The 25,276-nt window shown below is 56.4% G+C and overlaps 10 protein-coding genes across 10 annotated transcripts; 6 read left to right on the top strand and 4 right to left on the bottom strand.

The window, feature by feature from the left end:
- Positions 1 to 70: 70 nt before the first annotated feature.
- On the bottom strand, positions 71 to 3,000 carry WHR41_06920 (uncharacterized protein; the record flags this gene model as incomplete). The annotated part of the gene is made up of 3 exons (XM_069375525.1): positions 2,482 to 3,000; positions 2,139 to 2,429; positions 71 to 2,085 (listed from the first exon to the last, which is right to left on the bottom strand). The coding sequence occupies exons 1-3, from the start codon at positions 2,567 to 2,569 to the stop codon at positions 71 to 73; spliced, it is 2,394 nt and encodes a 797-aa protein (XP_069227744.1). The 5' UTR covers positions 2,570 to 3,000.
- Positions 3,001 to 3,772: 772 nt separating this feature from the next.
- WHR41_06919 (uncharacterized protein) lies at positions 3,773 to 4,946 on the top strand (the record flags this gene model as incomplete). The annotated part of the gene is made up of 2 exons (XM_069375524.1): positions 3,773 to 4,030; positions 4,095 to 4,946. 2 exons carry the CDS (start codon positions 3,773 to 3,775, stop codon positions 4,944 to 4,946), a joined length of 1,110 nt encoding a protein of 369 aa, XP_069227849.1.
- Positions 4,947 to 5,378: 432 nt separating this feature from the next.
- WHR41_06918 (Aldo-keto reductase) lies at positions 5,379 to 6,992 on the top strand. The gene is made up of 6 exons (XM_069375523.1): positions 5,379 to 5,768; positions 5,822 to 5,900; positions 5,965 to 6,105; positions 6,165 to 6,278; positions 6,336 to 6,530; positions 6,599 to 6,992. Exons 1-6 carry the CDS (start codon positions 5,610 to 5,612, stop codon positions 6,892 to 6,894), a joined length of 984 nt encoding a protein of 327 aa, XP_069227854.1. The 5' UTR covers positions 5,379 to 5,609; the 3' UTR covers positions 6,895 to 6,992.
- Positions 6,950 to 10,495, bottom strand: WHR41_06917 (uncharacterized protein). The gene is made up of 3 exons (XM_069375522.1): positions 9,248 to 10,495; positions 7,213 to 9,198; positions 6,950 to 7,151 (listed from the first exon to the last, which is right to left on the bottom strand). Exons 1-3 carry the CDS (start codon positions 9,675 to 9,677, stop codon positions 7,021 to 7,023), a joined length of 2,547 nt encoding a protein of 848 aa, XP_069227806.1. The 5' UTR covers positions 9,678 to 10,495; the 3' UTR covers positions 6,950 to 7,020.
- A 165-nt stretch (positions 10,496 to 10,660) lies between these two features.
- Positions 10,661 to 12,180, top strand: WHR41_06916 (uncharacterized protein; the record flags this gene model as incomplete). The annotated part of the gene is made up of 2 exons (XM_069375521.1): positions 10,661 to 11,188; positions 11,241 to 12,180. Exons 1-2 carry the CDS (start codon positions 10,806 to 10,808, stop codon positions 12,178 to 12,180), a joined length of 1,323 nt encoding a protein of 440 aa, XP_069227805.1. The 5' UTR covers positions 10,661 to 10,805.
- A 556-nt stretch (positions 12,181 to 12,736) lies between these two features.
- WHR41_06915 (uncharacterized protein) lies at positions 12,737 to 13,966 on the bottom strand (the record flags this gene model as incomplete). Its single annotated transcript, XM_069375520.1, has 1 exon — positions 12,737 to 13,966. One exon carries the CDS (start codon positions 13,964 to 13,966, stop codon positions 12,737 to 12,739), a length of 1,230 nt encoding a protein of 409 aa, XP_069227808.1.
- A 556-nt stretch (positions 13,967 to 14,522) lies between these two features.
- acnA (actin) lies at positions 14,523 to 16,942 on the bottom strand. The gene is made up of 6 exons (XM_069375519.1): positions 16,470 to 16,942; positions 16,303 to 16,333; positions 16,086 to 16,141; positions 15,996 to 16,026; positions 15,168 to 15,939; positions 14,523 to 15,113 (listed from the first exon to the last, which is right to left on the bottom strand). The coding sequence occupies exons 1-6, from the start codon at positions 16,474 to 16,476 to the stop codon at positions 14,883 to 14,885; spliced, it is 1,128 nt and encodes a 375-aa protein (XP_069227807.1). The 5' UTR covers positions 16,477 to 16,942; the 3' UTR covers positions 14,523 to 14,882.
- A 754-nt stretch (positions 16,943 to 17,696) lies between these two features.
- WHR41_06913 (uncharacterized protein) lies at positions 17,697 to 18,350 on the top strand (the record flags this gene model as incomplete). The annotated part of the gene is made up of 1 exon (XM_069375518.1): positions 17,697 to 18,350. One exon carries the CDS (start codon positions 17,697 to 17,699, stop codon positions 18,348 to 18,350), a length of 654 nt encoding a protein of 217 aa, XP_069227769.1.
- Positions 18,351 to 20,468: 2,118 nt separating this feature from the next.
- On the top strand, positions 20,469 to 21,158 carry WHR41_06912 (uncharacterized protein; the record flags this gene model as incomplete). Its single annotated transcript, XM_069375517.1, has 1 exon — positions 20,469 to 21,158. The coding sequence occupies one exon, from the start codon at positions 20,469 to 20,471 to the stop codon at positions 21,156 to 21,158; it is 690 nt and encodes a 229-aa protein (XP_069227852.1).
- Positions 21,159 to 22,246: 1,088 nt separating this feature from the next.
- WHR41_06911 (uncharacterized protein) lies at positions 22,247 to 23,733 on the top strand. Its single transcript, XM_069375516.1, has 2 exons — positions 22,247 to 22,508; positions 22,571 to 23,733. The coding sequence occupies exons 1-2, from the start codon at positions 22,439 to 22,441 to the stop codon at positions 23,410 to 23,412; spliced, it is 912 nt and encodes a 303-aa protein (XP_069227853.1). The 5' UTR covers positions 22,247 to 22,438; the 3' UTR covers positions 23,413 to 23,733.
- The last annotated feature ends 1,543 nt before the right edge of the window (positions 23,734 to 25,276 follow it).

The following is a 25,276-nucleotide window of genomic DNA, read 5'->3' as shown; positions in this document are numbered from 1 at the left end:
GAACAGCCGACACAGATCAAAGTTCCGCTTTGCGATCGTGCTCAATGCGCGACGAGACTGGTTGGCGTATCTACAAGACCGAGACTCGAACCTCGCCTCTCAAGTCCCTTGAACTGCTCCCAATGCTTAAAGTGTAGTCGCCACTCGCTAGCGCCCACTTTTGAGCAATCACGTCCCAGTAGCTAATATCCCTGCGACGCAGCTTGAACGTGACATCCTTGTGCTCACCGGCAGCCAAGGCCACCTTCTCGAAGCCGCGGAGTTGGCGGACCGGCTGCTGCGCCTCGGAGGGGTACTGCACGTAGAGCTGTGCGACTTCGGCTCCAAGCAGGTCGCCGGTGTTGCTAAGCGTGAAGCTCACAGAGATTACGTCGTCGAAGAGATCCTTCAACCCGCCCAAACCAAGCTTGCCCGTGGGGTACTTGGAGTTCAACGCTGCGTTGTCCGTCTTCATTGCAGAGAATGCTCCATACTCGAAGGTGGTGTAAGACAGGCCGTGTCCGAAGGGGTACCTGACGCTGACGTTGTGTGCATCGAAGTAGCGGTAATCGATCTGCACGCCTTCGTCAAGGGCGCACTCTGCAGTCTCACAGATGGAGACAGGGTAGTCGGTGGCGTTTCTGGGGATCGAGTGGGCTAGCTTGCCGTTAGGGTTGACGTCGCCGTACAGGACATCCACGATAGCCTTTCCCGATTCCTGGCCCAGGTAACCGCCGTACACCACGGCGGTGACGTTATCATTCTCGACCCACTGGTCCAGAATGCGTGGCCCGGCTGTGTTGATGACGACTATGGTGTTGTTGCAGTTCAAGGCGACGGAGCTGACCAGAGTATCTTGATCCTGGTTTGAGAGCTCGCTGCGATCCGCGCCTTCCCCGGACCAAGAGTTGATGAAGACCAAGCAGACCTCGGAGTCTGAGGCGTAGTTTGCGATGGAGGGACTGACAGTAGTGCCAGTTCCCATGACGCCAGCAGCACCTTCACCCGCGCCTCCAGCACCGCCCATGTCAGTAGGCATACTAGAGTTTGCTGAAGAAGCGGATTCACCTTGCGGACCGCCAAAAGAATCACTAGAGTTGCTGTCCATGTCGAGGCCACCCGTGCCCATGGATCCACCACCAAATATAGAAGTGCTACTGGTGTCCGAGTAGGTATCATTCATGATCCATCGAAACATGGAACCATCCTGGGCGGCACGCAGGCTCAGAGCCTGGAAAGGAGTCGCCAGGTAGCTGTTCGACAGACCACCGCTTCCTACGGCAGATGCCACATGCCCTTGATAGACATCGCTATCAGTACCCATGACGGAGAAGGCAAAGTTGGGGCCAGCCATACTGGGCCCTGCATGAGCACCAAAAATGCTGATGGTGCGAGGGCGGTTAAGCGGAAGGCCGCCGCTCCCAGATTTGTGGTTCTTCAGCAAGGCCAGAGAGTCTGCTCCAATCTTGCGGATAAGCTTTGCGTGATCGGCACGGACGTCCCTGTACTCGGTAGTGGCAGCAACATCGGGCTGCTTGCCATCGTCGAGGCCGGCGAAGAAATACCCAATGGTGTTGCGGACCGCCATGTCGTCGAGCCGAAGCTCCGTGAAAGAGCCGTTGGCAATGCCGGCCTCGATGACGGCTGTTGTCCAGTAAGATGATGAGCCGAAGTCGAGCCCAGCATTGGCAGAACCGTAAGCCGTCGACTGAGAGCTAACATCAGGAAGGATAAATCCCGGGAAGCCTACTTCATGCTTGAGCAGCCCACTCAGCAATTTGTTGTTCTCGCAGGCAAGCGTGCTGTTGACACGATTCATGGAGCACATGACGGCGCCCATACCAGCATGAACAGCATCAACGAAGGGCCAAAGATACAGCTCGTGAATCGTCTTGTCGTCGGCATTGCTCGAGTAGTGCGTACTCGAAGACCTGTTGGTTTCTTGCTCGTTCAAAAGAAAGTGGCGGCCGACGGTGACCACGCCTGCACTGTTCATGCCAGTTACTGTTTTTTCCATGAAGGCACCAGTAAGATACGGATCCGGAGAAAATCCTTCCGGAAGGCGACCACCGTACGGCGTTCTCCCTAGTGGGCTAGCCACGGGTCCTAATAAATATATGAGCAAGATGATGGTAGCATTTGGGGACCACTTCACATACCGTTGATGAGATTGTAACCCATCATATAGAATTCTCGGCCAGATGCCTTCGCCTCGTCTTCGCCATGCTGGCGGTCCCAAGTCATGGCGAGAGCGTTGCCCATGGGAAATCCGGAGACGTAGTACTGGCTGTTGATACCAGCGAAACCGTCCTTGTTGTGGAGAGCAGTCCAAGTGAAGTCGGTACCGTTGACATCGCTGCCTGTAATGACAGCCACCTTCTGTGCGGTGTTCAATTTGGACACAAAAGACTTCGCCTTCTGATATGCGGCTTCATAGATTCCGAGATCGACTTTACTCCTGTCAGTCGAGCCAACCCATGGTCCATATTGTCCAAGACTTACCATCACCGGATGACAAAAGTGAAGGTGTCGTCGAGTTGGCTGCAGCTGCGAGCCCCGCTGCAAGACTGAATGGCAAGACCGTTCGCATGGTGAATAGAAGTGAAGTGTTAAACGAGGGACTGTAGGTGGGTGGTCAAGCAGAGCAGTTTTGCATGGTCATTGTACTCTTATAAAATCATCAGGGCAAATGTATACGCGGCGTGGCTCAGGCATTTCTTGCTAGCACTCCGGCGTCGTCAGCCTTCGTGTGTTGCACAGAACGACCCTACACTCGAAACGGCCTCGTTGCTGATAGGATCCGGTGTCAGGGAACGATTGTGACTATTCATTAGCTCGGCCACGACACATGAGCTTGCACTCAACTATCACAGTAGGGTGTACCAAGCCAAGAGGGCGTTAAGGAACAAATCCATGGGCTGTCATGTAGGTCACTCGGCCGCGTGGCCGAGCCCTAAAAACTGGAAGCCTGAGGGCTTAACGATGCATCGGAGACCTTGCCCGAGGGTTTCACTTGGCTGACGTTCGGCGGGGTCGAAAGACGAACAGAAGTGCCGAAACAACTCCCAGCAAGGCAGCGCATTTGTTGCTAAATTAGTGCTCATCTGACGTTGCTCATGCTGGATTCCGCTTTCTCGCTGGCGCCCTGTTCGAATTGTAAGACAGCGTCATGCTAGAAGATCAAAAGTATGCCACTCCTATCGTTCGAGATTGACAGATGCTTCAATGCCATTGACCTTACAACAGAGAAACCTCGGACCAGGAGATGACGAGGCATACTGGCGGACAAGGCCCTCCACGTGTGTGTGATGGGTGGGTCGAGTTGGGGCTTCGGCGTTGCAAAGCCGATCTTCGACCACATCAGTCTCGCCCTCCGAACAGACTTTAGCGCCGGTGACACTCGGACAACAACATCGGGATCAGTTCGGGATGGAGCACTGCTTGCGTGGCGGGCAATGGATCGCAATATGTGTTCCTACACCCATACACCCTGCGACCAGCGCATTCCAAGTTGTTGACTACTAGCTCATCGGTGGGCGCGGGAATGCATACAAAACAGAGGCTTTTAGATATTCGGCGGTGAGAATCTGACAGATTTTTGCGTGGGCAATTTAGTTAGGGCCATAACCCCTCTTCTTCGAGTTTGTTGCATCGCAATGAGGGCTGGCTCTGTGACGATCAAAGCTCAGTCGCTTTCGCGCCAGTACAGTATGCAGCAGGTGCCGCCAGCTGCCGATAAGTATCTTCCTTACCCGTCGTAGAACGCTCCGTCGCCCTGTGACTCCTCACAAAGATGCGTTTCCAAATTTCAGCAGCTTTCGCTGGCCTTGCCACAACTTTCGTATCCAGCGTTGCGGCCGTTGAACGCCTGGAGGTCACGGTGGTGCCGAGCCATGTTCGGCCATACGTTGTTCGTGCCTACACGCTACCGGGTGTTGTCGTTGGAACACAGATCTACCGATTCCCTGTGACTGGACCGTCATCGGACAATGCGTTCACTTTGATCAGCACCGCCGCACCAGCCAGCAGTGAGTTGGGAGTCTTGCCTCACGTAAGTCATTGATAAACCACCATTGGTGGATCATACTCGGACGGAGACTCACCTCCATTCGAAGACTCACTTGGAGCACTACGAGAACTTTTATTGCTTGCGCGGCAGGTACAACCTGTGGGCACCCAAAGATGGCAACAACGAAGGTCGTGTCTTCAGCCCAGGCGATTATGGCGCTGTACCGCACAACACTACGCACACATTCCAGATCACAGATCCCTTCACCGAGATGGTCGGCGTCATCTCGCCTGGCGGCCTCGAAGATCTTTTCTACTTCCTCGGCACGGCCAACATCTCTTCGAAGACGCATTCTCCGTTTGTGCCTGACAGCAACGCAACAATGCCGGGCGGAGACAGTGCTGTCATCAGCTCTCTCGAGCGCTTCGACGTCCATGCGAAGCTGGAGTATAACCCGCCGATGTCATTCAATGAAAACGGAACGACAGGTTCGTCCGAGCCGTGGCACAACGGCGCGAACAAGCTTGCGGAGGACGCTTCTACACCTTTTTTTGTAGCGAAGGATTACGGGCCGAAGTATCTTGCCGGGGATGCTAAGAACGGATACAGCATCGTCCAGCCCTTCATCACATCCATACAGTCCGATGGCAACTTCACCGAGGGCACCATCACGCTGTCTCAGCCTCAACAGGGTGACTCGAACGTGACGTGGAACCTGCCTGGTCACACCGCCCTGGAAGTCGTCGACGGTCTTGTCAAGGTTGAGATCGATGGCTATCCAGAGGTAGCGTCACTATCTATCGGCGACGTTGTCTTCGTCCCGGCAGGAAAGACGTTCTCTTTCTGGGCCGCGGCGGCGTTCTCGAAAGTGCTATACGTCGGACAAGGTGATGACACCGTGGACTCCAGACTCATGGCTCGGGCCAAAACTTGGGACTCCCCGGTCTTCCCGGCGTAATCGAACATTGTCGCAGCTTGGCACAGTAGATTAGATAGACAGCGACGATCTCAATGCAATGCTGTCCTCTTTGACAGAAACATCATATCTTCCTATTCGGAATACAAGAAAGGTCTTTCCCGATCCTGGTTCCTTCGGTGTTGCCCCGCACTGTCTCTGTGTTGTCGATGGTGTAAATCGCGCCGGTGGAAATCATGGGTTTGCTGGATGTCCACTAGGTGTTTGCCGGAGTACATCGTACATCTTCGGAATAGTTCAGGAAGGTATTCGTGTGCATTTGTGTTCGGAGAAATGCTCGTCAAGTGCGGCCGCAGTCGCGGCCGCGAGTGGATCTCGCTCCAACTTTAACCTGGCATCGCTTCAGGGCTTTCGGCGTTACGCCCGCCTTCGCAGCTTAAGACCGACACCTCTGACGTTGGAGTGCGTTATTCTTCATTGAAACGCTATTGATACAGCAAGAATACTGGGTAGTATACGGGCGGACATAAGGGCAGGGTCCAGATTCGCTGGAGCAAAGACGCACAGCATCAACGCAACAAGGATCCACCGCCAACCAGCGGAATGGTATAAGAGGGCCAAATTCATCCCATATCTATCGACTCTATAGAATATTCGCAATTGGCTTACACAACTCCCATCCCACAATTTTGCAAACAGATCAAAATGGTCAAGACACAGCAGTTTGGAGACATCCAGGTCCCCGTTCCTGGCTTCGGTGCCATGGGCATCAGCTTCGGTCTGGGCAACAACCTCACTCTCGAGCAAGCAGAGCCGGTCCTCTTGAAGGCCATTGAGCTTGGTTGCACTTTCTGGGACACTGCAGTAAGTGCCCACACAGACGCCTGCACGCAAATCGGAGCTAACGAATCATTCAGGTCGTCTACCAGGCCGGCGTTAACGAGAAGCTCCTGGGCGACTTCATCAGGAAGCACAATGTCCGCGACAAGGTCTTCAGTACGGTGCCAACCTTCCTGGACTGACTTCATAAGTACCTTAACTAACTCATGTCACAACACAGTTGCCTCCAAGTGCGGCTTCGCCGCCTTCGAAGATGGCGCGGTGACCAACTCCCCCGAGCACATCAAGTCTTACATCGAGGGCACCATCGAACGCCTAGGCTTCACGCCAGACCTCTACTACCTCCACCGCATGGATCCGAGTACACCTCCCAGGTCTCCAGCTTCTCTCCAACATCTCTTCTAACAATTCCCACCCCAGACACCCCCCTCGAGCAATCCATCCCCGCCCTGGACTCCATCCGCCGCGCCGGCAAATCGAAATACATCGGGCTATCCGAATGCTCCGCCGCAACCCTGCGCAAAGCAAACTCCAGTATTTCCTACCCCCTGCTTCCCTCCCCCAACCCACTGCCCCACTAACCCCCACCAGTCGCGCACATCGACGCCCTCCAAGCCGAATACTCCGCGTTCGAAACTGTGCACGAAACCGACGGCCTGATCGCGACCGCCCGCGAGCTCAACGTCGCCTACGTGGCTTACAGCCCGCTGGGCCACGGCTGGCTCGTGGACGACTTTCCCTACAACTCGCCGGACGACTTCCCGGCTGATGATTTTCGGCGGACGTGTAAGCCCCCTTGGACTCCCCTCGTTGACAATGACTGCAAGCTGATGTGTGATTGATTACTCGTACAGCGCCCAAGTTCCAGGGCGAGAACTTCACAGCGAACAAGCGGATCGTGACTGAGATCAAGAAACTCGCGGCGCGGAAGGGCTGCACGCTGACGCAAGTCGCGCTGGCGTGGGTGCTGGCGCAGGGAATGATCCCCATTCCTGGCACGACGAAGCCGGGGCGGCTGGAAGAGAACTGGGCTTCGCGGGAGATCGAGCTGACGGAAGAGGAGAAGAAGGCGATGAGGGAGATTGTGGAAGCCGCGAAACCCGTGGGGAACAGGTATGGGGAGAAGCATGCGGCTATGGTTGGGCATTGAAGTGAGATGCTGGACGCGTACGGGTTCGTATGTGGCTGCTATACCGGTAGGCAGATGAATAGATCTTCGGCCTTGCGACCGTATCAGATTTCATGAAATCGTCCGCGTGTGTATATGGCTAACTAACTAATACTCCATCAGCCTCAATTTCTTCCCCACGCCCCTCCGCTGCTGCACGACCTGCTCGGAGGGCCTCTGGTCCTCGCCGTCCTTAGCCTTGAGAGCCTGCATCAGCATGCCGGCGTCGAAGAAGCCATCTGCAAAAGAAAAGTCAGCACAACGTCAGACAGCAAAGAGGCGAAAACCCTCAAAACTTACATCCACCCATGTCATCATCATCACTACTAACCGTCTCCTCCTTCGCCTTCTGCTCGCCCTTGCCAGCGTCCGTGATCGCCTTGCCGCGGTTCTTCGACCGCCCAGCCTTCTCCTCCGCCTCGCGGGCGCGGCTGGCGGTCTTGTCGACGCTCGTGCCGCGGCGCTGCGTCATGCGGAGCAGCTTGCGGATCTCGAGGAAGTACGCTTCGAGAGCGTCGATGAAGCGGCGGGTCTGGCGGTGCTTGCTGGACGCGCAGATGGAGATGCTGCCGTCCTTGATGATGTAGCCGATGCCGAAGCCGTCGCCGGAGGTGGGGCCGAAACCGAAGTGGCGGAGCGAGGGGTTGCCGCAGTTGGAGGTGGAGAGGATGGTGTTGTTGATTTTGTCCCAGCCGGCGTCGGCGAAGATGGCGGGGAGGGAGGCGGTGGAAGCGGCGCGGCCGGGGCTGGAGCGCGAGGTGGTGGCGGTGACTTTGAGGGCGTCGTCGCCATCTTCGCTGAGGATGGAGGAGCGCTTGGGGGAGGCGGAGGAGGGGTTGGTGTTAGATTCGGAGAGGGAAGGGGAGAAGGAGCCGTTGGTGCTGGCGCCGTCGATGCTGCTTTGGTCGGTTTCGGCCTCGGCGTCGACGGAGCGCTGCCAGAGGCACATTAGGGCGTAGAGGTGGCGGTCCTGGCCTTGAGCTTTGGCGCATTCTTTTGTGGTTGCAGTGTGCTGTTCGCAGGCTTTGCGGAGGAGTTCGACTTTCTGTGCGGGAGGGTTCTCGCCCCAGAAGGTACGGACGAAGGATGCACTTTCATGAGTGACCGCTCGGATGGCCTCGGTACGACCGTGATAGAATACCTTGGTCATGGCGGGCTCGTACATAGACTCCATGCGGCCGTACAAACCGTAGTAGGCGGCTTGGAACGCCATCTGGACGAAAGCGTCGGGCGAGAAGCCCATTTGTGTGATGAAGTTCTTGCCGTAGGACATGAAGTCGAGGGTCTGGAATTCGTTCTGCTGAATTAAATCTGCGAGACGAGTCTCGGCGAATCGAAGGGCTGTCGTGAGTTCCGGGACCATGTCCCATTCCAGCTTGTGTGGTGTGGTGCTGACATTTCCGAAAGAGGCGGGATCGCGTTTGGAGGGGTCAGGCGAAGTCGAAGCCCACAGTGATGGCGCTGCTCCATTGATGCTGCGAGCAAAGCGGAGGATGGTGTCGGTATAGACATCAGATGCGAATCGTAGCACGGTGTGGCCATCGATGCCAGTGTGCTCGAAGTTGATACCTGCACTGCCGTTCTTGCAGACGATGATCTGAAGCTTGTCGTACCATCTGTTGGTGCAAGTGCCGACCTGGACACCCTTCTGCACTTCGCTGGTGCCGCAAAGCATGTTCATGCAAAGCTCAGCAGTGTTGGCAGGCTCGGTGTAGTCGAGACAGAGGATGAAGAGGGCACTGTCCACCAGGTTCAGGCAGTCGCTGTTGTTCGATCCCTCGTCCTTACCGAGAACTTCACGCAGTCCTGACCAGATCTTGCGATTCTCGGTGCTCAATACACCAAGAGCACCCTTGGCGGCATTCTGAATGGGAGTCTGCTCGGCGTCGTGAACGATAGCCTGCAGGTTGAGAGTGACGTCTCGCTCCGTCATGATCAGATCGTTGTTGTCGTCCAGTACGTCAAACCAGTAGAATTGACCCTTGCACATGACTACAATGTGCTTGCTGGTCGGGTCTTGGCCGATCTGGCATCCATTGTCTGTGGGAATGCGAGCCGTACCAAAGAGGCGAGAATACTGATACATGCAAAGTGGCTGTCCGCGGAGGGTGTCTGGCGGCAGCTCCTCCTTTCGAACAGCTCTCGCAAAAGACAAAGCCGATACTACCAAAGACGCGGCGCGAGTGACCTGGTTGTTCCGTGCCGGAGTTGGGTCATCTTCGAGGAGGAAGAAGGGGTTGAGGTTGAGGACAACGGGGTTATCGAAGTTGAGGTAAGAGTCGTACCCTAAGCTCTGTCAGTACATGAAGTGGAAACGCAATTCATCGACACTTACAAAATTGCTCAATGTAGCTGCTCTTTCCCTGGGCATAGCTCTTGAGTTTTTCTTGCAACACCGGCCCATCGGTCTTGAGGAACTCTGTAACAGCACGCTCGGTGTCTGCATGCTCCCTCGCTGTCTGCAGAGGGTCCAAAGCTTTGAGATACCTCTGAGCAGTCGCCTCAAGATCAGGAATGGGAAGCTTCGGAAGACTGTCCTGGGCAGCGAACGTGATGCCCGGCTTGGATTGATTGCTTTTGGAAGCGGCCAGAGGCTCCTGTTGAGCTTTGTCGAAGTTCTGAGTGGCCTCCTTTGCGGTCTCCATCGACCTCTTCTGGTCGGAGGCCATGATGATCGAGTCTTGTCTGTGTCGTGGGGTGAGTTGACCGTCTAGTGGCTGAGGCGCAGTGAACTGCCTGCCTGCGGACATAACCGGGGTAAGCATGTGTGTTTAGCTATGCAGAGGAGAAACTAGAGTGGTGATGGAGAGACCGCGCAAAGCAGTGCGGAAAAAGTAATGGCAGTCGTGCTCGTAATAATTCGGCATGGGGATGTCGCTGGGACGACGTTACCGGACAGTGTTGAGCAGAGGGAAGGTAGCCTGGGTCACTGGTAGGGGAAGGGAGAAGAGATATAGATAAAAGGAACCCCCGCAAAAACCCCAGAGTCAGGATGAGAGGTGCGGCAATCAGAGACACTAGTCTGATGGTGCCTCGATCGGAAGCGTGGCATGTGAAGGTGAGGCTCAAGCGAGTTGCCGCAGCCGTTCCGCCGATGCACGCCAGAAACGAACCCCACGCCTTCCGGAGCAGGGCACAAGAGAGCAGTCTCACTCACCTTAGTAATTCACCGAGGTCGCGGGAAAATTGGCGGAAGCACTGCCCCGGTGCAGACTGGTGCGAGGCCGGCCAGATAGCGCGTGCGTGGGCGAGGATAAATGGATGGACGAGCGGAAGGGCAGCAGAGTCGCGAGGTCGCACTAAGCTTGTGGCAGCACGAGGCGTGCAAGGGTAAGCTTGAGCTGAGAGTTTCCGGGTGCGTGCATTGATGTAAGGTGAGGTGAGGAAGGGCTAAGGTTGTTCGACGGCGGAGGTGTTGGCGTGCGGCGCATGTGCGGAGCAGATCGAGCAGACAGCAGGTGTACAAGGCGACTGTGCAGTAACAGGAAATGCTGCCAGTGGACACGAGCAAGACAGTGCCGCACGCGACCTCGGCGTGGTCAATGTACCGTACAGTAGCGTATGGGTGACGGAGCGGAGGACGCTGGGCTCGGCCAGACGACTCGCTCGGCAGACTGGCAGGGATGACGTTGCGCAGCGCGTGGAGTCCGGGGCAAAGGAAGATCGCACGCGCGCGCCCAGCCAGCGACTGCCTGTGCTGCCATCAGCCAAGCGACGCTCCTCGCGCGGACGGAGAACGAACCTGAGGCCCCAAGGAGCGTGGAGACAGCCCAGCCTCAGCAGAGTCGCCCTCGACCTCGCTCGCAAGTCACCTGACCGACACACAACCCGACCGGACCCTCCCACCTCGGGCATCCCGGCGGCATCGCCAGAAAGATGCTGCCCCAAGCCCGATGACCGACTTGCTGACTGTCCTGCCGCACTTCGACGCCCGTCCGTACACACATATATTGCCTTCGCTGGAGAAGGCACTTATCTCTTGTGCCGACCTGCTCACTTTGGATGCCACTCATATCGCCAAACGCGCACAGGTGCCACCAGGCGAGGTGAAGAAATTGACCGATGTCCTCATCAATGCCTTGAACGACGATATTGCCATTGGCGACCCGTCTGACAAAGATCAAGATGGGCAAGATGATGGCTCCGAAAATGCTTTATTGCAAAGCACCAACACGCTGCTGAAGCAATGGAGAATCAGCACGCTTGACGACTCTTTGGATCACGCCCTCAATGGAGGTATCCATTCCGGCTACCTGACTGAGATCACGGGCGAAAGGTATGCCTCACGAAAATAGTAAACATCACCGCAAATCCTAACAATCCCCCAGCGCCGCAGGCAAGACCCAATTCCTCATGACGCTGCTCCTGTCAGCCCAGCTTCACACCAACAACGGCTCACCACGGACAGCCCTCTACATCTCCACCGAAGCCCAACTCCAAACAACCCGCCTAAACCAGATCCTCACCAACCACCCCAAATTACAAGCCCTCCCCCAAATCCAACAACCAACCCTAGCCCGTATCCAAAGCACGCGAGTCCACGACCTCGAAGCTCAAGAGCATATCCTGCGCTACCAAGTCCCCGTCGCCATAGCCCGCTTCAACGTCGGCCTCGTCGTAATCGACAGCATCGCCGCCAACTACCGCGCCGAATTCGGCAAAAGCGGCAAACCGTCACACTCCCTCGCGCAGCGCAGCACGCAAGTCGCGCAACTCGGCTCGCTCCTCCGCTCGCTGGCCCTAAAACACAACATCGCCATCGTCGTCGCAAACCAAGTCGCCGACCGCTTCGAGCCGCAGAGCCAGCTCGCGCCGCTGAGCCAGCAGCAGCAGCAGCAGGCGCCAGGCTCGACGCAAACACCCCTCGCACCACCGCCCGCAACCCAACACCAACACCAACCCCTCGCCCTCGGCCCAAACCTCTCCCTAGACCACCAACAGCGCTTCTTCACCGGCTGGGGCGACCGGCCGCTCTCGCCCACCTCGAATCCCACTTCGCTCAAAACGCCCTCCCTAGGCCTGACGTGGACGAACCAGCTCGCGACGCGGATCGCGCTGCTGCGGGATCCGGTGTATGCTGATGTGACGGTGCCGGGAGAGGAGAGGAGCGTGGTGGGCTGGGAGAGGAGGGCGAAGGTTGTTTTCGCGGCGTGGTGTGGGGAGGGGGAGGTGGGGTTTGAGATTTGGAAGGGGGGTGTTAGGGGGGTTGGTGGTGGAGAGGGAGAGGGTGAGGGGAAGGATGGTGGAGTTGAGAAGGGTCAGATTTGATATGGGAGGCTGGAGGTAGTGTCAGTGAGGCGATTCAATCTAGAGAGGAATGAAAAACAATACAAGCATAGAACGAATTGATACCTCAAGTCGCGCAAGGTTTCCCCAAGAGACGAGGCTTGTTGACCAAAGATCGTATGTTTACCCATGTCATCTTTGGATTTCAAAGATTCGAGAAGAAACGTTCGACTACTTCAAGCATCTATGAACACACCATCTCCATGCACCATCTACATTTTAGAAAATCCGCAATCAGATCAATCAGCAATGAAATTGGCCCAGCATCATCGTGAGGCCTAGTCTGTTCCCAAAGCCTTGTCAAGAACAGTCCGTTATGCACAGTCTCGACGCTGCGCTGGAAAACACCGAGCCACGGCACATCGCGAAAACACTGATGAATCCAAATTAGAGACCGAGACGCTTCGATAATATCGCCACGTATTTCAAATCCAGATGCACGAGGCGACCTCACCATCTCCCTCCCCATCAGAGGACCTATTCCGTGCCATGCACACGCGTCCTCCGACCGCCCCCAAACCAAACGCTCACAATCACCTCACAAACACAACCTCGGATCCAACCCCCCCACCTTCGCACTCCCCGCCCTCCCCTCGAAAACAAACTCCCCCACCAACTTCCCCGTGCCCGGCCCATTCTGGATCCCCCAGCACGTATGCCCCGCCGCAAGAACCAAGCCCTTCGTCCCCGTAAGCCCGATCAGCGGCCCACTGCTGCCCCCCGAAGCCACATTCGGCAAGTAACAAGCCTGCTTCGCAGTGACCTCGCCGTCGCGCAGCGCGCGCGAGACAGCGCCAACGTGCGCGACGATGTCGTCGCACCTCCCTTCGTCGACGGCCACGTCGGAGCTCAGAGAGGGCAGCGGGACAGTGCGGTCGCCCTCGCCGCACGCGTAGACTTCGTTGTTGGGGCGGGCATAGATTTCCGGGCTGACGGTCTCTGAAGAGCGAGACTTGGGGTCCTTGAGCTTGATCTCGGTGAACAGGCAGTATGCGGAGACGGGGCGGGCGGGGCGGATGGTGACGCTGTGGGCGCGGAGGGCGGAGATGGGGGCTGCGGGGAGGAGGCGCTGGGTCCAGGGGCCGGCGGCGAGGACGATGTCTGTTGCTGGGAGGGTGTGTTGGGTTTTGGTCGTGGAGTCGGTGTAGGTGACTGAGTCGACGGCGGAGGCGTCGGGGGAGTAGTTGATGCGGTCGACGGGGGAGTTGGTGCGGATGTCTGCGCCGGCGGAGCGGGCGAGGTCGGCCATGGAGGTTGTGAATTGGTAGGGGTGGACTTGGGCGGTGGTGGCCGGGGTGCCCATTTCGTCGTAGTATTTTAGGCTGTCGGGGTCGAGCCAGTCGAGTTCGGCGGGGACGCCGGCGGCGCGCAGTTTGCCGATTGCTTGCTTGCTGAGCTTCTCGAGGCTGACGTCTTCGCCTTTGTTATTGCTGGTGGATTTGCTGGTGTCGGGTTTGGTGCCGACGCAGTCGACTGAGGCGCAATGGACGGCGCGGTAGCCCCAGCGCTCTGCGCCGCCGTGCTCGTCGGCGAGTTCTTTGTGGAGGCGGTAGCTGAGAGGGACGATGCTGCTAGGGTAAGCCCAGAGGCCTAGGAGACCGCCAGCTTTTCCAGATGCGCCACCGGCGATTGAGGATGCTTCGAGGAGGGTAATCGAGTGCTTCGAAGGGTCGAATGACGGGTGGCGAGTGAGATAGTATGCAGAGGTGCAGCCGATGATACCGCCGCCAATGATGACGATGTTCTTCTTGTCATCTTGAGGAGCCATGGTGAAGATATTTCTGTTTGCCACAGAGGCTTTACTTGCAAATATCGTGCTCTTGGGACGAAGTGAGGTCGGGAGTGGCGTTCGCTGGCTGATTCTTAGCGCCACTGTAGTGATTGTGGTAGCTTATGTGGTAGCTTTTTCGAAGATTGGCGTTGCTTAATTCGATCAGCGTAGAAGCAAGATTGAAAGACAAAACTGGATAGTTTGGTCGAGAAGCATCGGAAAAGATCGAATCGGTCCCTCGTCTAATGGCAGGTCAACAACTACGTCATTCTCAGATAAGATATGATCGGAATCTGTCTGTGGCGAAGCTGGGTATGCTACAGCTGTTGCTATGTGGCCCTGCGTCTCACGGTATCTATCTTAAGTAATCTTCCTTGTGGCGTTTTGAGATGAAATATGGATAGGCTTCTCGCCCCAAGGCTCCCTATGTGAGGCACCCTTTGCTGAGACCTGAAGCGTTGGCGGGGTCGAAATTCAGCGTCGTATCATCATCACGAACACCGCGGACATGGATAGAAAGCAGTCAAGGCCCTCGCATCCGAAACACGTCAAGTAAAAGGAAACACAACTTGATATTTCTTTTGGTCTCAATCTCGCTACAAACGTGCATTCATTTCAAAGCCGAGCAAAAAGCGTCAACAGCAAAAAGAAGGGATTTTTCTTCCGCCTGGAATGATGCAGCTTGCCGCTCTCTCAACCAAAGCGAGAGCCGCGCGTGCACCCGCCGAAGAAGAGAACAAGAAGACAACACTCCAGAGCGGACCCTCCCCCGCCGTACGCCTCGCTCGCTCGTTATATCGCCGTGTTTGCGATCCGTCTATCTCACAGCGCGCATGATTCCTTCGCAAGTGTTTGCTTTGATTGTCGGAGCCGTCGACGGCGTCTCGGACCTTGATTCCTCCGTGCGATGCGCTTAGAAGCACTTCCTGTGCACGATGGAGGGGCCGGACTCGTCGTACTCCTGCTTGGAGATCCACATCTGCTGGAAGGTAGAGAGGGAGGCGAGAATGGAACCACCGATCCAGACGGAGTACTTGCGCTCCGGAGGGGCGATGATCTTGACCTTCATGCTGGACGGGGCGAGGGCGGTGATCTCCTTCTGCATGCGGTCGCTGATACCCGGGTACATGGTGGTACCACCAGACTGGATAAAGGGTTAGCGGTTGCGTGAAAAGTGTGGGGAATTGCCGAATCTTACCATGACAATGTTGGAGTAGAGGTCCTTACGAACGTCGACATCGCACTTCATGATGGAGTTGAAGGTGGTGACGTGGATTCCGCCAGACTCGAGACCGAGGACAGAGGGCTGGAAGAGGGCCTCGGGGGCACGGAAACGCTCGTTGCCGATGGTGATGACCTGACCGTCGGGAAGCTCGTAAGACTTCTCGAGGGAAGAGCTCTGGCTGGCGGTCTGGATCTCCTGCTCGAAGTCGAGAGCGACGTAGCAGAGCTTCTCCTTGATGTCGCGAACGATTTCACGCTCGGCGGTGGTGGAGAAGGTGTAACCGCGCTCGGCGAGAATCTTCATGAGGTAGTCGGTCAAGTCACGGCCGGCCATGTCGACACGAGAGATGGCGTGGGGAAGGGCGAAACCCTCGTAGATGGGGACAACGTGGGTGACACCGTCACCGGAGTCGAGGACGATACCGGTGGTACGACCGGAGGCGTAGAGGGAGAGGACGGCCTGGATGGAGACGTAGAAAGCCGGGGCGTTGAAGGTCTCGAAAACAATCTGGGTCATCTTCTCACGGTTGCTCTTGGGGTTGATGGGAGCCTCGGTGAGGAGGACGGGGTGCTCCTCGGGGGCAACACGGAGCTCGTTGTAGAAGGTGTGGTGCCAGATCTTCTCCATGTCGTCCCAGTTGGTGACAACACCGTGCTCGATGGGGTACCTCAGAGTGAGGATACCACGCTTGCTCTGTGCCTCGTCACCGACGTAGGAGTCCTTCTGACCCATACCGATCATGATACTGCGCTGCGGTTAGAACGGGGTGGCCTCGGCGGCGGGCGCGGGGAGGATGCATACCCATGGTGACGGGGTCTGCCGACAATGGAAGCTGAGAGGCGGTCAGCCGAGTGGTCCGGTGGGTGAAGAGCGTGGGTGGTGAGAACTTACGGAAAACGGCTCTGGGCGCATCGTCACCGGCGAAACCGGCCTTGCACATACCCGAGCTGGCATTCTCAGTCAGCTCCTGATCTCAATGGCTCGTGTTTTGTGGCCGCGTGGGCGCAGGTCGGCGGATTGAGGCTCGACAGATGCGGCGGTGGTTGTATGACGTCGCTGAGCTGAGCGACCAGCTGGCAGCAAGTCGGTGGGGTAGGCGCGTGCTTACCCATTGTCAATGACCAGAGCGGCGACCTCCTCTGTGAAGCGAAACAACGTTAGCGATGGGTTCTAAGGTTTGGAGGCCCGAATGGCCGGCGGCGATGCTCGCGGCGACGGCGAGGATGGCGGCGGCGGGCGGCGGGCAGGCGACAGCAGACAGGGAGGCATGCTTACCCTCCATGGCGGCGGTGTTGGAAGTGGGTGGGGTGGTGTTTGGTGATGGAGAGGGCGAGTATGGGCGGGCCTGACGACGAGACCGCGGTGGCTGCTGGGTTAGAGGCGGGAGATGAAGTGGTGAGGTATGTGGGTGGAGTTGGACGACAGGTGGGAGCTTCGCTGCGGTGAAGAAGGAGGAGTCTTGGCGGCGCCGGGCCTAGCGTGGCTGCCTCCCCAATCGCCCAGTCTAGCGCTGCAAGTGGGCGAGGCTGCGAGGCTGGCCGTGGACTGCGTGGCGACGTGCAGGAGGCTGTGCGTGCTGGAATTATTAGGTAGGTGGGCCTGTGTTGCTGCACTACTGAATACCTTGCACCACTGCTATATACACTGCTATTCTGCTGCCTGTCCGCCGTCACTACTGGTATTATTTGTTTGCCTGCTGTTTCCTGCCTGCCCTTCTGACGCGGCTCACCCGCCAAGCGGCGCTGTCCCCTCCAGCTCAGCTGCACCGCCTACGCCCGCGGCGAACTCGACTTACGCAAGCCAGGCGCTGATAGCCGGATACGACCGGCGGCACTGCGCAGACGGACTCGTGGACTACCACCGTCTCCTCGCCACTGACCGCGTAGCGTACCGCCGCTCGCAGCGTGCCATATGCCACCACACGTACTACAGCGTCCGCCGACGGCCTCGCGTCCGCTAGACGGCACTCGGGCCAGTCGGCGAGTGTTTTCTCGACAAAGGGTGCAGCGCGCACGGATGGCGGGGTGATGGCGGGGCGGAATGTGAGCGAGCTGGCGAATGGGCGGTCATCGTTCTGAAGATGCCCCTATTTTTTAACGACGGCCATTGCACCTGCAACGGTAGGCGTCTTCACGGGAACATCACTGAAGATGCTATAGAGCAGGGGCAGAAGATTGTTGCCAGCCTTCTGCTGGCTCTCACCAACACTCCTGCTCCCGGAGTGCTCTCCTGCCTCGTGGCCGAAGCCACGCGAAGTGACGAGAAACCTCCCGAAGCGGAAGGTTTGCCGCCGAAACTTCCCTGCCCGTGACGTGAATTATCAGTAGGTCGTTTTCTGTTCGCGACATCTTCTTACAATCATCTCTGCAATTACTTCCATTTGCACTTTCTATACCACAAAATCTTCCACCATAATCTTGCATTTGCTTCAGACAACAACTTCCAGTCTCTACAGCATTTGAACCCAACTACAACTACAACCACACCACCACATCTCCCAAAATGAACGACCCCGGCCTCAACCAGCTCCTGCAATGGAGCATCCAGAACACCGACGCCTCGCGCACCGACCCCACAACAACCCAAACCGACGCCATCCGCGACCCAAACAAAGGCCTGAACCCCGAGCTGCTCGCGCAACTCATGGGCGCGCCGTCCGAAGCCGAGCTCATGAAGCAAGCCATGAGCGCGATCGTCGCGCCGCTCGACCAAGTCGACCTGGAGAACAAGCTCGTCGCCTTCGACAACTTCGAGCAGCTGATCGAGGGCATCGACAACGCGAACAACATGCAGCCGCTGGGCCTGTGGATCCCGCTCGTCGAGCAGCTGGACAACGAGAATGCGGAGATGCGCGCGTGGGCGGCTGCGTGCTTGAGCACGGCGGTGCAGAATAATGTTGCGTGTCAGGAGAGGTGTTTGGCGATCAACGCGATTCCGAAGCTGGTCAAGATCGTGTTGGATGACGAGGCGCTGGCGACGCGCAAGAAGGCTGCGAGCGCGCTGAGCTCGGAGGTCAGGAATTACCAGCCGGGTGCGGATGAGTTGGTCAAGCATGTGCCTGAGGATCTCTGGAGTAAGGGCAAGGTTGATGCGGGGAACATGGACGCCGTAGATGAGTTGATCCAGGTGATCAGGGCGAAGGCCAACAGGGCTTGAGCGGCTTGAGCAATTCTTGATACCCAAAACTTTGAGAAGATGGAAGGAACAAGAGTCGGAACTCATTTGGGTTCTGTTGACAGACATACTGCATGATACTTGAAATGGGTCAATACATAGAGCGGCCCACTGGCCTGCAACGAGGGCTTAGAGGTTACGGTTTTACGAATGTGAAAAGATTTCTGTTTGAACATCATCCACCAAAATCATTTTTCACAAGAAGTCCAATGATGTCAACTTTCCCATCCACAGACAGAGAGAAGATGATCGTCTCCGGGCACATGCAAACCCAGTCTGGCTCCTGACCAGCATCCGTCTGATGAGTAGGGCCGTGACGTTCAAATGCCATATGTAACCTCGCTACATCGCTGATGTGCACGCCCTGATGGCTCACTGCCATTTCTCAATAGACTAGAATCTCAATTCGATCTTCATGTCCCATGCCAATGCCTGAGATCAAGCACCTCGTAACCCTTCAGCGCTAAACTGTCACTAGGGTTCTGAGAGATCGTGCGACTCCAACCCATCCCGGACTCGCGTAGATTCATAGAAGGGTGGTGTCAAACTAATGTAGGAGCACCTGGGTGCTGAAGCCTGGCCCACAGAACGCAGCCTCAGGTCCTCTGCAACTGAAGGCTGTGGTCGACTTCGACGTTACTACCGTGTCTCACACGCTCGAGAGCATTCTCTATCATCACTGACCAATCAAAGCTTACATCAAGTGAGGATCAATCACCCAACTCCTCGATTCATTCATTCAACTTTTCCCGCCCATGGAGCCAACAAGCCTCCAGCTCCGTCGAGCCGCATACGCTTTATACTCAATAGTCAGCGTTCTCGCCTCCGTCTTCATGGCATGGAAAGCCATCGCCTGCGCGGCCGATAGCCCAACGCCGATCGTCGTCGTCACTTCTCAGTCGATGGAGCCGGCGTTTCGGCGAGGCGATATCCTTCTGCTGTGGGATCGGCAGGAGCTCGTTCGAGTTGGGGATATACCCGTTGTTTGGTTCGAGCATCGTCCGTTGCCAATGGTGAGTGCTGTTATGTATCTTGGTGTGGTGTCACATGTTGACTGATGGATTGTACAGGTTCATCGGGCTGTTGAGACTCACTTTGTTCGAAGAGAAGACGTCCCCGAAGACCAGTATCATCAAGACCAATGCATTTTAACGAAAGGCGACAACAACAACGCAAACGACGTCCAGCTCTACCCTGGTGATCAAAATTTTGCCTCCAGGGAGAACGTCATTGGTGTTGTGAGAGTAATTGTGCCATTACTTGGTTGGCCTATTATTAGATTGAGCGAGCTTATGTCGAGGCCCACGACATACATAGCCTGATCGAGGATCAACATGTTCATGCTGTCAGATCACCGCTTCGAGAAACCAGACCGGCAGTGAGTGCGATATCCAGATGACAGCCAACGGACCCCCGAGGCTGTCCATGCCGTATTCGGGCCAGTGATTACCGGTAGCAATCGTGGGATATTGAAAACCAACTCTTGGTGCGACGAGTAGACATCGATGCCTGAGAGCGATGAAACCCAGCGCATAGATGGCAATGGAGATGGACAAATAAACGACCGGGATCGCCGGGGCAATGAAACACGTGACAGCAGTCATTGTTTCGATTGTTCAGACAGTCTACGACACGGCAAGGAAGCGGCAAATTTTTGCCCATCCATTGACGTTACTCATGCGTCTTGCAGCCACTCCTCACGTCTTACACGTCTGCTCCGAGACATGGAGAAACATCATGGGTTCGCGAGGGCGCTAATTCTCAATGCTACGTCGAACGCCTCAACACTTGTAACCAGGCAGAATCAAAACAAGGAACATTTCAGCTTACGCTCAATGTATTTACCGGATAGAATGAAGATCGCCATGTCCATTTAATTGACTATTGGCATGCTCGGCGAGCTGAGAGTATTACAGCGCCCCACTCAAACTGCCATCCTTCGAGAATCCGTCGTTTATTTGCCGTCTCAAGACCAGTATCATGACTCGTGAGGCGAGTTGCTGCATGCTTAATTGGCTATGAACCACATACAGACTCAACATGATCATCCCCTTTCCCCCCAACTTCGCCACTCTCACCTTCAGAACTATCACAAAAATCATGTTCCCCGAACTCACCCCCATCAAACAGCCCATCGGCATTCGACCAGAGCTCATCGTCGATCAGCAAACAACGCTCCGCGTCCAACAGCACGGCAAAGGCCTATCAAGCGGCCGCTTCACCATCCTCCGCCCAGACGCCGACACGGACTCCGTCGCCAAACAATTCTCCAGCGCGGAGGGAAGTGCTAACGCTGACACGGTCTCACCATGCCCTGTCCTACTCTACGTCGACGGCAAGTACGGCTCGCTCGAAAGCAAGCGGTCTTTCTGCGACGCCTCGGGCCTCCCGCTGTTCGACCTGTACCACAAATTCGTAGGCGTCACGTGGTACGTCGAGCTGCCCGGCGGCGCGAGCGGCACGCCCATCATGCGGCTTGCGCCGCGCGCCAGCTCGCTGAAGGACAAGCTTGAAGTGACCGTCCAGAACGCGGCAGCTGGCGGCGAGGAAGTGACGCTGCACGTCGAGGGACAGGATATCTGGAAGCAGCGGACGTATGTTTACTTGGGTGATAAGGTTGTCATGACGGCTAAGCGGACTGACAAGTGGTCTGTGTATGTTCCTGGGAAGAAGCTCGAGTGGGCGGTTGATGTTGTGGCGGGGATGGATGTTGCGGTGGCGTCTGTGATCGTCGTGGTTCTGGCGGCCAATATGTACGATAGTAGCATGCAGTCTTCCAGCTCGGCGTGATTCAGGATCGCGGGCTCAATGCGGATTTGATTTCATGGGGCTCGACGGTCCGTAATCTGCAACGTCTCAATAGTCTGCAATGCAGAAATGGATGATCTCGTCTCAGTATACGAGCTGAAGCCTTGGTCGGCGGGTGTTCCGGATGTGAATCAATACGGACGATTGAAACGTATCGTCGATGATAGAGGCTGGGGTTCCTACCGGCCTGGGGACATCCGGTAAGAAATACTCATTGTTCTGGCCACCCTTTCGATGCTGCGAAGAGTGACGATCATTCGCCCACACATCAATTGCGAAGTTGAACACATCTGTTCGTCTGAGTCTAGTATCGACAGACGCTCTTCGAGCAAGAGGTCCAATCTGACATTCCACATCAGCCGGATCTCTGCATTGTGTGCTCGTTTTTCTTACATCCGATCGAGCCTTGACAGCAAGCGACGCGAGGTTGTATTCACATCGATTCATTTGTTGAAGTGAAGGAATTAACAGTATTCCATAGACTGCTACGCGATTTTCAACCCCCTTGATCCAGCAGATGTAATCGACAGATCTGACGTGTGTCAATGTATTGGCATTGCCGATTCACAGTGTGGACGAAGGCATGAAAGGCGCTCTCCCTTCGCGACCACAAACGCATCCAATCCATCAACCACTTCGTCATCTTCCACACAGTCGTTGCTTTTGTCCTAGTTGCCCTTAAAGCCAATCAATGCCAACGATCAGATGGGCGTGTATCTTAACGCAATCTGAAATCTCAGCTATGCCAGAAGGCCTCTCGAAAATTCAAGTAAGCCACGTTATTTTGTCATTGTGAAGAAGTGCAAGTAGCCGGTATTTACGCGAACCAGACAGTGTCAACAGCACATCAAAAAATGTCGTCCTCATGCCGCTGCTCTTAGGGTAAAAAGCGTGCCTGTGAAACACATCTTCGATCATACCAAAAAACACTTATCGCACCCAAAATGAAGCATTAGCAAAGCCAACCACTAATGAAGACGAAGTGCGATGGAGATGCGGAGGGCAGGGCAAGCGTTCGGCGGACATCGGCGCTTGGCTCGTGCGCGCCGACGTCGACCTGTCGCGCGCGCTGCCCTGGAAAAAGTACGGAGGGTGACCGGGGATCGAGTAGTGCATCTCGCATTTTTGGCTCGCGTGCTCAACAACATCGCCAGACATCACCGCCCGCCCGCATCCCATTCCGTTCTCTCTGTCGTGTATTCTTGATCATTTCATCAGCTCCGGCGTTCGCGGCGTCCATTCCTCAGCACAAAATCCCAACCATGTCTCCCATCGCATCTTCCGCAAAGGATGCCCAGAAGGAGTCCACGGCCGCTCGCATTCTAGGTGCCGGTACGCATTGACAACCTCAATGCCACAAAACACACCTACCAGATGCTAACAACACCTCTCAGGCTCCGCCGGTATCGCCGAGCTCGCAGTCTTCCACCCCGTCGACACCATCGCCAAGCGTCTCATGTCCAACCAGACCAAGATCTCCGGCGCCTCGCAGCTCAACCAGGTCATCTTCAAGGACGCCGCCAGCAAGCCCGCCGTCAGCCGTTTCTTCACCCTCTTCCCCGGTCTCGGCTATGCCGCCGCCTACAAGGTCCTCCAGCGCGTGTACAAGTACGGCGGCCAGCCCTTCGTGCGCGACTACCTGTCCAAGAACCACGGCAGCACCTTCGACCGCACCTTCGGCGCCGGCAACGGCAAGGCCATGATGCACGCCACCGCCGGGAGCTTGGTCGGTATCGGTGAGATCGTCCTGCTCCCGCTCGACGTTCTTAAGATCAAGAGGCAGACAAACCCTGAGTCCTTCCGTGGCCGCGGCGTGCTGCGCATCGTGGCGGATGAGGGCTTCGGTCTGTACAGAGGTTGGGGCTGGACGGCTGCGCGCAACGCGCCTGGCTCTTTCGCTCTCTTCGGTGGCTCCGCGGCCGCTAAGCAGTACCTCTACAAGCTGCAGGACTACAACGCCGCGTCCTGGTCGCAGAACTTCGTCGCCTCCATCGCCGGCTCCTCCGCCTCGCTCATCGTCTCCGCTCCCCTTGACGTCGTCAAGACCCGCATTCAGAACCGCAACTTCGAGGTCAAGGAGACTGGCGCGCGCGTCATCGCCAACATGATCCGCTACGAGGGCCCGACTGCTTTCTTCAAGGGCCTGCTGCCTAAGCTGCTCATGACTGGCCCCAAGCTCACTTTCTCCTTCTGGCTGGCGCAGACTCTCATCCCGGCTTTCAACAAGGTCATGTAAAGAAAGGCACAGGATTGGGAGAGACGACAGTCACAAGAGCACGAGGATACACACACTGGGAGCAGATGTAAATTCTGCCGGCAGCAGAAGCGTGATTGATTGTTCCCTTACAACGCGGCGGTCATTACATCACATCACATTCCAAGACTCTGTAGAGCAAGGCGTTCCGGGGAAGTTGGTGGGGTAATTTGGGATACTTGTATGCGTTGCATGTATGTGTATAGAAAGAAGGAAACGACAGCCCGCGCGAGAGAGATCGAAGCAGGGCGCGCGAGCTTGCAGATTAGCTCGAGTATCGATCAAAGACTCTACTCTTACCAACTGCTGCAAGGATACCCCTTCTTAACTGTCTGCTCGCGTTCTGCACATCATCCGCCGCCAACGTCACACGGCGGTCTGAGAGGTGCTGTGCTACCGTTCATGCGCCGAGTCTTCGGACGTCGGGATGTGGGCCCTTTGGCCTCGACCGATATACCACGAGTCAACTTTCCGACCGCTCTGTTACTCAAATCCTCACGCGCCAACGGCGAGTTTGTTGTCAGTTGCGGGCTCACGCGACCACACAAGGGCGAACTGCACTAACCGTCCGCTCGGCGAGAGTGTAGATCGTCGCTGACTTGAAGTTGCTTATGCCGCTCAGTGTATCCAAGCACAGGAAACCTTCGAACAAGGATTAGGCGCCTGTTCAGCACTGATTGCTGTGCAAAAAGACCGTTAATCACGGTTTTGTAGAGGCTGAGGCGTTAGGCAGCATTCACTACTGTGCGTAGACCGGTTACCTACAACTTCGATTAGACCGTCACACAAGCCATGGCTCGTTATTGAAAACACTACCATCTGACCGCAAAAACATTACCCTTCCCACCAGGATCTACACCTCAGCCTAGCCGAAGAAAACCCTAGACCCTTCTCTTGCTTGCATGATGAAGCCGGTCTTCACGCGGAATCCTGCACCCCAGCTGACCGAGTCCGGTGGCCTAACCTCACCTCCCTAGCGTGCATGCGAGCTCTCCAGTCCTTCTTCTTCCCCTCTTCTCGAAGCAGCATCATGTGCCTTGCGTAGCGCAATTGGAGCCGGCTCTCGCTCGGGCAAATGTGAGCCGACCGCCTGCGAGGAGAAGCGTGCCAGCGCAGTTCTTTTAGGCGGTACCGACGTGCGCTGCGGTCAGCGGCTTGGAACGTCTCCCGTCTTCGACTGCAACACGGCGGCTTCCGAAGACAGGCGTAGCTGTGAATGAAGGAGCAAAGCGCATTATCCATCGGAGAATCTTCGCCTGCCCGCGCTCGCACTGGATGTGCGGGCATGTGCGTTGCTTTTCTCTCTCGCGCGAGCGAGCAGCGTGCAAACCTACCTGCTGTCTGGTAGGCGTGCCGTCATATCCTCGAGCTTCATGCTCAATCAGGCGAATGCTTCTACATGCTTTTCGTGCCTGTTGCGGTCCGGCACGGAGACCCTATGCCCCGCATTCCTGCTGCGACTTCACTTTCGTTCCTTGGGCCCCAGCCCCCTCGTTTCGCTCCACATGCCGCGGAGGGGAGGCGGTGTGTCGGTCCGCGAGTCGGAGCATACCACCATTCCGTTGTACCTGTATTGCACCGCAAGACTATGCAACATCAGCTGGTGAGGCTTGGTGGCTTGGCTGGGAGGATGCCGGTATGTGGACGGTCGATCCCCTTGGTCATACTCTCTCGGACGAAGGTCTGCGAATTGACAATGAGAGCTATGCAAGGAACTTTTTGGAAACAACGTGCCAATTCACTGGGCGTTCATGCTTCGCTGACGCCCTGCGAACAATACCGTTTGCCAACAATTCTCTCCCAAACGACTTCAAGGAATGCCTGAATGCCTAGCTCTCTAGCACAC

The sequence above is a fragment of the Cladosporium halotolerans genome, assembly GCF_011745625.1.
Source record: "Cladosporium halotolerans strain TM138-S3 chromosome Unknown Sca24, whole genome shotgun sequence".
In the NCBI taxonomy this organism is placed as follows: domain Eukaryota; kingdom Fungi; phylum Ascomycota; class Dothideomycetes; order Cladosporiales; family Cladosporiaceae; genus Cladosporium; species Cladosporium halotolerans.
Note: the sequence above shows the minus strand (reverse complement) of the source record. Positions and strands in the feature narration are given on the sequence as shown.